At 56.1% G+C, this 12005-nt stretch overlaps 1 protein-coding gene across 2 annotated transcripts in view; it reads right to left on the reverse strand.

Annotated features, from left to right (window-relative positions):
* Window positions 1–257: 257 nt before the first annotated feature.
* The window catches only part of RIN3 (Ras and Rab interactor 3), a 184338-nt gene continuing 172590 nt past the window's right edge, over window positions 258–12005 (reverse strand). For both annotated transcript variants that reach the window (XM_074393455.1, XM_003939845.4), the window contains 2 exons: window positions 8672–8835; window positions 258–5887 (listed from right to left, as the gene is read on the reverse strand). In XM_074393455.1, the coding sequence (XP_074249556.1) occupies window positions 5570–5887; window positions 8672–8835 (482 nt within the window). In that variant the 3' untranslated portion in view covers window positions 258–5569. The remainder of the gene's footprint in view (window positions 5888–8671; window positions 8836–12005) is intronic.

Raw genomic sequence — 12005 nt, forward strand, 5'->3', positions numbered from 1 at the left:
GAAGATCCGAGATGTCCCCTGCCTGCCCCCACCCAGGAACTTGGAGAATCCCTGCAACGAGCCTGGGAAGTCAGTATATAATATGCATTTTCATTTTTTTTTTTTTTTTTTTGAGGCGGAGTTTCACTCTTGTTACCCAGGCTGGAGTGCAATGGCGCGATCTCGGCTCACCACAACCTCCGCCTCCTGGGTTCAAGCAATTCTCCCGCCTCAGCCTCCCAAGTAGCTGGACAACAGGCATGCACCACCACGCCCAGCTAATTTTTTGTACTTTTAGTAGAGACGGGGTTTCACCATGTTGACCAGGATGGTCTCGATCTCTTGACCTCGTGATCCACCCGCCTCGGCCTCCCAAAGTGCTGGGATTACAGGCTTGAGCCACCGCGCCCGGCCGCATTTTCATTTTAAGAATGGGGAAACTGAGGCTCAACGTTGTTAAGGACGTGCACAGGGCTTGCAGCTGGCCTGGAGCCCAGGTCTTCCGGCTTCAGTTCAGTTCTTCCCACTGAACAGCTGAGAAGGTTTTCTGACCCGGAAGCCAAACATTTCAGGATTTCCTGCTGGTTTAGGGCTGCGTGGGCTGCAAGGGGCAGTTTCTGGACAGCTTTCCTGGAAGCCAGTGTGTCCCAGCAAACTGGTAGGAGAAAAGCCACCACTGGGAGATGGCACTTTTCTCTCCGAAGCCCTGCTCTATGGGACCTTCCTGTGAAGGCAGGACCCGCTCCAGCCACAGCTGCTCCTCCTCCTCCACCCGGTGATCCCACTGAGCAGGAGGCATCTGAATCCTGGATCCCGGCCAGCTGAGCAGGTACCTGGCAACCGCACCCGCAAATGTGTGCCTAGCCTTGCAGACATGGCCTTGGGCCTGCTGAGAGGGGAGGGCAGGCTCATCTGTGAGTGTATGTGGGGCAGGGAAGGGGTGTCTACAATGCACCCAGGGTACACCCCCACTCCGCTTCTCTGGCTGCTCCCTGCCCCTGGGCTTCCATTTTTCTCTACTCACCTCACCTGTGGGTCTGTCCCTGCCAGAAGAAACTTGCTTATTTCTGGGGTGAAGGCAATACACCCCATTCAGGGGTTGTAGGCCCATCCTGGCCAGACCTCCTCACTGTTGGTCTGGGACATCTCATGGCAGGTAGGACACTGTGCCCAGCCGTCATGGGAGGGCCATGGGGATGGGGAGGCACAAGGCCAGGCACGCCTGGTCTTTCTGGGGAAACCCTGGTGGCGTCTCCCAGGACTGCTGGCCTAGTCCCACCCACAGGCTGTGCAGGGTAAAAGTGCAGGAATGAGGGAGCCAGAGGCCATGGGGAGAGGGACAAATGCCAGGGAGAAGACACAGACAGACCCTGCCATGCATCAGGCCAGTGGCCTGGTCACCCTTGGACACACACATGCCCAGCACTGGACTCCTCAGCCCTCGCTCGGGGTAGTGGAGACGCCAGGACTCATCAGTTGCATCCTGGGCCCGTGAGCCAGGTCACAACAGCCACTGCCTCAGGCAGGGTCCCCAAGCGCTGGGGTTCAACAGCCAAGGCTTATCTGACTTTGGTTTTCTAAGATCCGTGACTTGGGGTGCTGCATGGGGGCAGGAGAGAGCCGTGGGTTTAGGGTCAGTCAGCCCTGAGTTCAAACTCATTTTGTTAGCTTGAACTGGGTGGGACAAGTCACCCCGTTACGGACTAAGTTGTGTCCCTCCAAAAATGTATGCTTAAGGCCTGACCCCCTGCACCCTAGGGTGTGCATTTATGCACGTGTGTGCATGCACACGTGTGTGCCCAGCCCTCCACCCTGAGGCTAATGCTGGAGTCCACCTGTCAGGAGAGGCTGGGGAGCCCTTATGAGCCCCCAGTGGGGTTACCTGGAATATTTGTCACTGCCCATTCTGTGAAAACTTATTTCCTCACAGTTCTGAAGGCTGGAGGTTCAAGATCAAGGTGTTGGTAGGGTTACTTTTTCTTGAGACCTCTCTCCTGGGCTGGCAGAGGGCCACCTTCTCCCAGGGTCCTCACGCAGCCTTCTCCTGTTCACAGGTCCCTGGTGTCTCTCCTTTTTTTTTTTTTGAGATGGAGTTTCGCTCCTGTTACCCAGGCTGGAGTGCAATGGCGCGATCTCGGCTCACCGCAACCTCCGCCTCCTGGGCTCAGGCAATTCTCCTGCCTCAGCCTCCAGAGTAGCTGGGATTACAGGCACGTGCCACTATGCCCAGCTAATTTTTTGTATTTTTAGTAGAGACGGGGTTTCACCATGTTGACCAGGATGGTCTCGATCTGTTGACCTCGTGATCCACCTGCCTCGGCCTCCCAAAGTGCTGGGATTACAGGCTTGAGCCACCTCGCCCAGCCGGTGTCTCTCTTCTTATAAGGACATTGGTTGTACTGAATTAGGGCCCATCTGAATGACCTTATTTTATTTATTTATTTATTATTTATTTATTTGAGACGGAGTCTTGCTTGTCTCCTGCGAGAGTGCAGTGGAGTGATCTCGGCTCACTGCAACCTCCGCCTCCAGGGTTCAGGTGATTCTCCTGCCTCATATTCCTGAGTAGCTGGAAATTAGAGGCTCCCGCCACCACGCCCAGCTAATTTTTGTGTTTTTAGTAGAGAGTCCATGTTAGTAGAGAAAGCCATGTTGGCCAGGCTGGTCTCAAACTCCCGACCTCAAGTGGTCCATTGCCTCGGCCTCCCAAAGGGATTACAGACATGAGCCACCATGCCCCGCCTAACTTTAATCATCTCTTCAAAAGCTCTATCTTCAAATGCAATCACCTTCCCATTTTCACAGTCACAGCTCACTGGGAGCAGTGGGAATATCTGTACTCCTGAAGCTCACATTATGTTTGCTCCTGGCCCTGCGTCAGGCCCCCCAGCTTTCCCGATTACAGCTCCCTGGGGGCAGACTCGTCCAGATGGCAGGTGCTCCAGATAACCCCTCTCCTGCTCTCTGGGGGCCCACGAGGGCTCACTGGCTTCTCCTGACAGGTGGATTCCAGCATTGGCCTCAGGATGGAGGGCGGGCCTGGCACACATAAGCAAATACACACACACACACACACACACACACACACACACACAAGCATCCACACATACACACGTTCTTACAGCGGCTCTCTCAATGCAACCCACTGGCAAGCTCCATCTCCTTCCTGGAAACCAGGCATCAGAACCCAGAGCAAGGCAGTTACCTCATGCACCCTCTGAACCCTAGCTCCACCCCAAGCCTGGGCCACACCTGGGCAACAGGGTGGTTGGGGAAACAGAATCCCCCAACCTTTCCCACCAGGCATAAGCCTGAAGATGGGCTTTGAAGAATGTATGGGCGTCTGCCAGCACGTGCGAGACTGCACGGGCCTGGTGGAAGGCAGGGTGCTGCTGGTCCCAGAGCTGGGGCAGGGGGCTGTGTCGCCCAGCCCAGGGCTGACAGGAGCTTCGAAGCAGAGGAAGAGGGTGGTGTCTGCATTGGTGGGGACTGGGGTGGGGGTGTTGGGGGCAATCTGAGATCACGACGGCATCCTCACCGTCTGGGTATTTGCCTTTTTTCCACATTGGTGACGCTGACCTTCAGGACCAGGCTGCATCTAAGAGCACCCGCTGCCGCTCACACCATGCTGGCCTGGGCCCAGTCTAACAGGTGTTTGTTGACTGGCTGAGTGAGCTGGTGGGTGCCCAGGAATTTAATTCAGCCCAGTCCAGTTGTCGTTCCCTGGATGCCCCGCTCAGGGCCATTCATGCTGGGTTCTGCATGAGCTTTGTGCTGCTTCCCAGGGCCTAGAGGAGCATTGACACGTGGGAGGCGCCCACGAGCACCTATTTCCAATCAACACTGAGGACGCAGACACACATGGTGCAAATCTGGTGGAGAAAACAAGGCCTCACCTGGGTGCGGTGGCTCATGCCTGTAGTCCCAACATTTTGGGAGGCCAAGGTGGGCGGATCACTTGAGGTCAGGAGTTCGAGACCAGCCTGGCCAACATGGTGAAACCCCATCTCTACTAAAAATACAAAAATTAGCCGGGTGTGGTGGCACGCCTGTAATCCCAGCTACTCGAGAAACTAAGGCATTAGAACTGCTTGAACCTCAGAGGCAGAGGTTGCAGTGAGCCGAGATTGAGGCACTGCACTTCAGCCTGGGCAAAAGAGCAAGACTCTGTCTCAAATTAACAAAAAAAAAAAAAGCAGAGGCATCAGTTGATAGTTAGCATTTGATGGTCTGTCAGACAGTCTCTGGCCCTACCTGGGGAATTAGGAAAGGCTTCCTACTAGCCTGGGCAACACAGTGAAACTCTGTCTCTTACACAAAATACCAAAAAATTCACCAGGTGTGGTGGCACATGGCTGTAGTCCCAGCTACTTGGGAGGCTGAGGTGGGAGGACCTTCTGAGCCTGGGTGGTTGAGGCTGCAGTGAGCCCTGATCGCACCACTGTACTCCCGCCAGGGCAGCAGAATGAGAGGAGACCCCGTCTCAAGAAAAAACAAAAAACAAAAAACAAGGCTTCCTGGAGGAGGATGTATAGGAGATAGAAGATGTCGAGGCAAAGACTACAGGGAGTGGAATCCCTGGGAGGGGTGACAGAAGGTTCTGATCCTGGGCTGGGGATGACGGGAACCAAGGATGGTCGGAGGCAGACCACCAGGCCTAGGGGCAGACAGGGGCCAGGGTCCCGAGGGCTGAGGGTGCTCAGAGTATGCCACAGGCTCTGGCAGAGGATAGGATCCCCATGGCAAAGAGGGGTCTTCTGAAGCCACTTGGGAAGGAGGTGAGGCTGTGAACGGGGGGCGGGCTGTGCAGAGCTCCAGCGCCTTCAGGAAAGGAGATGCCATTTTCAAAAGGGCTTTTATTAAATGTTCCCAACACTATGGCTCCTGCAATCGGCCACGGCTCCGGGGCGTGCTGCAGGGAAAGGCCCTGTCAGTTTTCCCTGAGGCGGGGCTGGGATTGTCCGAGGGTCCCTGGAGCTGGTCTTGCTTGGCGCTCCCGCCGGTGTCTGGTGGCTTCCGACGGGGCGCAGAGCGACGGGGTCTGGGGGCGCTGGGAGCTAAGGACAGGCTCTGGGGCAGGGCTGAGGGTCTCAACACGCACCCTGCGGTACTCCTGAGATGCTGGGTGCGCCCTGAGGGCACGGGGAGCAGCTGTGGCCGGCGCCCCTTCCTCAGCCAGTCCTGGGAAACTAAGCTCGGCCCTTCCTTGTAAAGACCGAGGATGGAGTGGGCGTCGGGGGACTCAGGGGAAATGGCCGGAAGGGCTGCGTGTGAAGAGGGCGGGTTTGTGGGTGGCCGCGGCCCGGGGCGCCTCCCTCCTCTCTGAGCCTCGGTTTCCCTTTCCGTCTAGTGAAGAACACGGCCTCTCAGTGCTATGACTTGCCCTCAGGAATGGCCTTGGCCACGCGTCCTGATATTTTCACAACTGTCCTGCGACGTTGGCCTGGGCGCGTCGTGGAAAGCCCGTGTCCTTGTACTGCGTGGGCGTCGCTGTCGGGGGTGCACGGCCAGAGGCGGGGTCAGAGGTGCGTCTAGGGGTGACGGGGGAGCGCCCCGCAGCCCCCAGCCCCCGGCCCCGCCTGCGTCGCCCTCACAGGAAGTTGGGCTCCCGCACCACCAGGCAGGGCGGGCTGCCGCCGCCGCCGCCATCCAGGGGCCGGTAGACGAAGTGGAAGTCGCGCTTGGGCTCGCAGCGCAGCAGGTAGCCCTTGATGCGGTGCGGCAGCGCGTCGTCCGCCAGCTGGAAGCAGCGCCCGTCCACCAGCACGAACAGCCGGTGCGCCTGCGGCCGTGCCACCGCGAACTTCTCCGCGCACTGCGCGCACAGCGCCTGGGCCGGGGTGTCCGCCCGCGACGCCAGCGTTCGCGCCTGCTGCTCGGGCTCCAGGTACGACACGCAGATGAAGTCCTGCGGAGACACGCGGGGCCTGCGGTCACGGCGGGGCCCTGTCTCCCCAGGCGGCCTCGGCCGGGCCCCCTACTCTCTCCTGGCCCAGGCCCCTCCCTGGATGGACAGCGGTTGGCGGGCACCCAGCGGGCGGGGAGTCCGGCACCTGCGCCATACCTGGCTGTGCCGTGAGCCTGCGGGGGACCCGTCCCCCTTCCCTGCCTCGCCTCCCAGCTGGGCCGACAGTTCTGGGGGATGAATTAAGGGGCGTCTCGGAGACCTTGCAACGAGGAGCGCCCCCTTGCTGCCGGTCCGCAGGCTCCCCACCATTCATTCATTCCCACTCTCCCTCCCACCAGGTAATTCCCTGGCAACCCCGGCGCAACGCTGGGCACGGAGGGCAGCACAGATAAGGGAGGTGTGAGCCGGCCCGGGCATCCCACAGTGCGGGCGGGCGGCACAGTCCAGCTCCTTAGGGCTGCAAGGGCCCCGGGGCTCTGAGGAGCTGCGCGGGGCAGGGCTTGGTAAAGCGGGAGCCGACCGGGTGAAGCAGGCTGGGCGCAATCGGGTGGGTAGGGCCCACCCTGAGCTGGGCGGGCAGGGGGCAGGGCGAGGCGAGGGGGCAGGGCGAGGCGACGCCTGCGGCTGGGGCTGGGCTCTCCCGCCGTCCTCCACCCTTAGGGCCCCCGCCCCACACCTGCGGGCTTTGAATCCACTCCCACTGCCTGTGTGGCCTCGGTTCCTCGAGCCTTGGCTGTGAAGTGGGGACAGCGACCGCCTCCCAGGAGGGAATGACGCTGCGTGCGGGGCTGCCCCCTTGTGGCTCGCTTGGAAACAGCAGGGCTGCGCCGGGAGCGGCTGAAGATCCCGGCTTGGTGGAGAACATGATGGCCACTGCTGGCGATGGCTTAGGAGGGGCAGGGATCCTATCAAGAGCTTCATGGGCACCACCCATTTCTTTCAGGAGGGGAAACGCCCGGCCCACTTCCTCTTAGTGGCTGCCTTAGGGCTCCCTTTCCTCCATTAGGCCTCCCAGGGTCCTATCCACCTGCTGGTGACTGCCTGGTCTGGGCTTTCCTCCCCAGGGAAAGATGCCCACCCCTCAAGGCATGGGGTGCAGAGGAGGCACTGGGAGGGGACAGAGGGTGGTGCCCTTCCCAGATCCCAGATGTGCTGAGGGGGAGCCCTCCCAAGCTTCCATCTCCCCAACAGCGGGTGGTCAATTTCACCCATGCTCTGCCTGGCTCAGCATCAGGAACCCCTACCGTGGAGTCAGGAAGTACGGGCCTAGGCCAGGCTTGGACCAAGAGTGTCCATGTCCCCACAGTCCATGGGGGGGCCGGTGTGTTGGGAGGGGATGGAAAGGAAGGTGTGCTGGAGCTGGTGGCTCACGCTGGCCGGGGAGAGCTTACTACACACACTTCGTTCCAGTTCCACATTCAGTGATGCCAAGTTGAAATTGGCCATGGAGTATTCACACCATGGAAATGGAACGGATGCTAAAATCAGAGCTTTTGTTTTTTTCCCCCCGAGAGTCAGTTGTTAAATTGATTAGCCGTAGTCAGCCTGTGTGGACAGGAAAACTGAGTCCCACAGTGGGGCAGGGATTGCTGAGGGTCACACAGCAAGCTCGTACAGGGCCAGGTCCAGAGCTCAAGCCTCCTGTCTCCCAGGCCTGTGCTCTGCTTATTACAGATGCACCATCTTGAAAGCCAGGAGTGGGGCTCAGGACTGGTGTGCTCTGGGTGTCAGGGGAGTGAGTCTGCATAGCTGCTTGCAGCTGTGGGTGTGCCCAGCTCAGTGGTCCAACTCCTTCCTTTTTTCATTTTCACACACCCAGTCACACTCTGTCCCAGGCCCTGGACTTGGGGTCCCTGAGCCATGTGAACCATGGGCTGTGCCTTCCCAGAGATGGCAGCTTCATATTCAGAGGATCATAGGACGTGATATGTGCTGTAAAGGGGGAGGCTGTTGGAAGCCCAGAGGAGGGCACCCCACCAAGCCAGTGGGAAGTATGTGAGAGAGAGTGTGTGTGTGTGCGTGTGTGTGTGTGTGTGTGTGTGTGTGTGTGTGTGTGTGTATCAGGGAAGGCGTCTCAGAGGAGGGGCTGTTGGGGAAACTGAGTTGTCTTAAAAGGATGGGCAGTGACGGCCAGTGAAGAAGGGGAGATTGGCCAGTGAGGGCAGAGGCCAAGAAGCCAGTGAACCGGGCTGGGCATGTTTGGGGACCTGGGGGCAGCCGGATTTGATGCAGCCTGGGGCTGGGTGGGGCAATGAAGTTGGGGAGGGGCAGGACTGGTTTGAATACTGAGTCCGTATAGCGAGAGGTGTGGGGAGGGGTGGGCCGCTGGGCCGCTGGGCCGCTGGGGAGTACAGAGACCCTTGGCAGCTGCTGCATTTGTCCAGGGACTAAGGGATAGGGCTGCAGATGAGCCTGTGGACTCCTTAAAGGCAGGGACTGGGACGAAAAGTCCACATCTCCAGCCCTGGCAGGGTGCTGGGCCGTAGCAGGCGCTAAGGAATGATGAGTACACGTGTCTCATTCCTCCCACAGCCTTCCTGCCTGCCCAGCGAGAACATCAATGCCTGCTGATATGTTTCTAGGCGCACCCAAGTCCTGGACACACAGTGGCAGCAGGGGTTGGGGGCCCTTCCTTTGGTGTGGGGAGCCGCACTGCTCCCTAAGGCAGGGCTAGGCGGCTGGAGTAGCCAGGCGATGTCACGGCTCCTGAGCCAGTGGGCAGCAGGGATGGTGTCTGGGACAAGGTCCCACTGGGCCCCTCCCACTCTCGGTCCCAGCTGTCACCTGCACGGAGGAGCGGGAAGCCCGGGCCTTGTTGAGCGTGCGCCGGCGCTCCCAGCGGTGGATGGAGTCCTGCACCTCCATGCTCAGCTGCCGGGTCACTGTGATCTTGTCGTAGTTCTTGATGTGCTCTAGGGCCCCGTAGGTGGTGGTCAGGTAGTAGGAACCTGCGTGGACAAGGGTGTGGAACCCGAGCTAGGACCGCCTCCGCCCACCAGAGACAAGGAGCTTGGCCTGCCCCACTCACCTCCTCCAAGCCCCGCCCACCACCGCTGCCAGCGGCACACCTGCAATGTGTCACCTGCTTCGACAGCTGAGCTCCAATCACGCCACCATCCAGCCTCCGCAAGTTTCCTAGACTCCAGCCCTGAGCTGCCTGGGCCCTGCTCAAAACTTTTCATTGGTTCCTCTTGGTGATGGAACTCTTACTTGTTTTAAAATGATTTTCGGCCGGGCGCGGTGGCTCAAGCCTGTAATCCCAGCACTTTGGGAGGCCGAGGCGGGTGGATCACGAGGTCAAGGGATCGAGACCATCCTGGTCAACATGGTGAAACCCCGTCTCTACTAAAAATACAAAAAATTAGCTGGGCGTGGTGGCGCATGCCTGTAATCCCAGCTACTCAGGAGGCTGAGGCAGGAGAATTGCCCGAACCCAGGAGGCAGAGGTTGCGGTGAGCCGAGATCGCGCCATTGCACTCCAGCCTGGGTAACAAGAGTGAAACTCCGTCTCAAAAAAAAAAAAAAAAAAGATTTTCAAAACATTTACAAATTTAAAGGATACAGAAGAAACAGAAATGGGAATACCTTCAGTGTGGGGAAAGGGGTGGGCGGGAGACAGAGTGGGCAGGAGACGTCTCACTGTGTGTCACATATAGATGGGCTCTCAGTTACAACGATTTGTTCCACTTAACGCTTTTCAGCTTCACGATGGTGTGAAAGCGATACGCATCCAGTAGAAACCATACTTCCAGGACCCACACAACCATCCTGTTTTTTACTTTCAGTACAGTATTCAATAAATTACATAAGATAGTCAACATTTTATTATAAAATAAGCTTTGCAGGATTTTTTTTTTTTTTTTTTTTTTTTGAGACTAGGTCTGGCTTTGTTGCTCTATTTCCTGGGCTTGAGTGCCATGGTGAGATAGCTCACTGCAACCTCTGCCTCCCAGGTTCAAGTGATTCTCCTGCCTCAGCATCCCGAGTGCCTGGGATTACAGGCACATGCCACCATACCCAGCTAATTTTTGTATTTTTAGTAGAGACAGGTTTCATCATGATGGCCAGGCTGGTCTTGAATGCCTGACCTCAGGTGATCTGCCTGCCTCGGCCTCCCGAAGTGCTGGGATTACAGGCATGAGCCACCATGCTCCACCCGTGTGAATGATTTTTGATACACACACAATAGGCTTTTTGATGATTTTGCCCAACTGTAGGCTAATGTAACTGTTCTGAGAACGTTTAAGGTAGGCTAGGCTAGGCTAAGCTATGATGTTCAGTAGGTTAGGTAAATTCAGTACATTTCAACTTAAGATATTTTCAATTTATGATGGCTTTATTAGGATATAAACTCATTATAAATTAAGGAACTTTGACATGCTTTATAACAGGCGTCCCCAAACTTTTTACACAGGGGGCCAGTTCACTGTCCGTCAGACTGTTGGAGAGCCGCCACATACTGTGCTCCTCTCACTGACCACCAATGAAAGAGGTGCCCCTTCCTGAAGTGCGGCGGGGGGCCGGATAAATGGCCTCAGGGGGCCGCATGTGGCCCGCGGGCCGTAGTTTGGGGCCACCTGCTTTAGAATTTTGAGCCATGTGAATGTATTATCTATTCTAAAAATAATTTTTAAAAACATGGAGAGGAAATTTTAATTATGGTTATACTATTACAGACAATTTTTAAAGATTTTAAATAAGTATAAAATTTGAATCATTCATTTATTCATTTCTTAAGTTAATTCACACACAGCTCACTGCAGCCTCCAACTCCTGAGCTCAAGTGATTGCAGGGTAATTTTTAGATTTTCTGTAGAGAAGGGGTCTTGCTATGTTGCCCAGGCTGGTTTTGAACTTCTGGCCTCAGGTGATCCTCCTGCGTTGGCCTCACACATATTCTTAATACATAGTGTTTCCTAAAGTAATTTAAGCTTTGAGATTCTTCAGACTGCAAAATTTTCATAAAGTTTTAAGATAAAAGGCACAATTTTACACGATGCTTACCAGTTCATTCTTTTGAGCTTGTTTGGGACTTTGGTTAAAGGTTTGAGAAATACTAACTTTGTTAAGCTCCTTCATTTTAGAGAGAGAAAACCGAATCCCAGAGAGGGAAGGTGACTTGACCAAGGTCATAGAGAGATCAAGGGCCCCGAGGAGGGGGAGGGGACCCTGGACATCCTGCTCAATCTGGTCTCCACGGCCGCCCACCCTCCATGGTGCTTCCTGGGCTTTCCCCCACTGGACAGCCCTTTCTGCCCAGTCTTTCCAGGGCCAGGATGATTATTTTTTTCTTTTAGATGGAGTTTTGCTCTTGTTGCCCAGGGTGGAGTGCAATGGCACGATCCTGTCTCACTGCAACCTTCGCCTCCCTGGATCAAGCGATTCTCCTGCCTCAGCCTCCTGAGTAGCTGGGATTACAGGCGTGTACCACCATGCTTGGCTAACTTTTTGTATTTTTAGTAGAAATGGGGTTTCATCATGTTGGCCAGGTTGGTCTTGAACTCCTAATCTCAAGTGATCCACCCGCCTTGGCCTCCCAAAGTGCTGGGATTACAGGTGTGAGCCACCGTGCCTGGCTAGTATGATGATTTTTTGACGTGAGGCAGATTCTGCTAGTGCCCCACTCAAATCATGTCCACCCCTTCTACCTAACTGAACTGTGCTTTTATTTGGGGAAGGAACATAACTGAAATGCTCACTTCCCAGACTCCCTTGCAGCTTGTAGAGGCAGGAGACTGTACTGTGGCCCCTTAGATGTAAGTGGAAGACTGGGTGGAGCTTCCAGGAAAGCCTTTGAAAGAGGCAGACTTAGTGGATGTATCCCTTTGGGTTTTTGCCTGTCCCCCTTCCTTCTGCCTGGAACTCAGAGGCATTACTGGGGACACTGCAGCTGTCTTCTGATCAGAGGTGACAGGCACAAAGCCAAAGCCCACAAGCTAAGGAAAAAGAGAAAGAGCTGGGTCCATGGTTCCCTGGATACAAACGGCCATCCTTACCAGGTGCTTAGCCTGGACTTCTCGATGCAAGAGGCAACTTCCTTGCTTTGATTTAAATCACTATTAGTTACTTTTCTGAGTTACATGGAGCCCAAAGCATTCCTGACTGTTGTACTGGGTAA

The sequence above is a fragment of the Saimiri boliviensis genome, chromosome 2 (assembly GCF_048565385.1).
Source record: "Saimiri boliviensis isolate mSaiBol1 chromosome 2, mSaiBol1.pri, whole genome shotgun sequence".
Classification (NCBI taxonomy): domain Eukaryota; kingdom Metazoa; phylum Chordata; class Mammalia; order Primates; family Cebidae; genus Saimiri; species Saimiri boliviensis.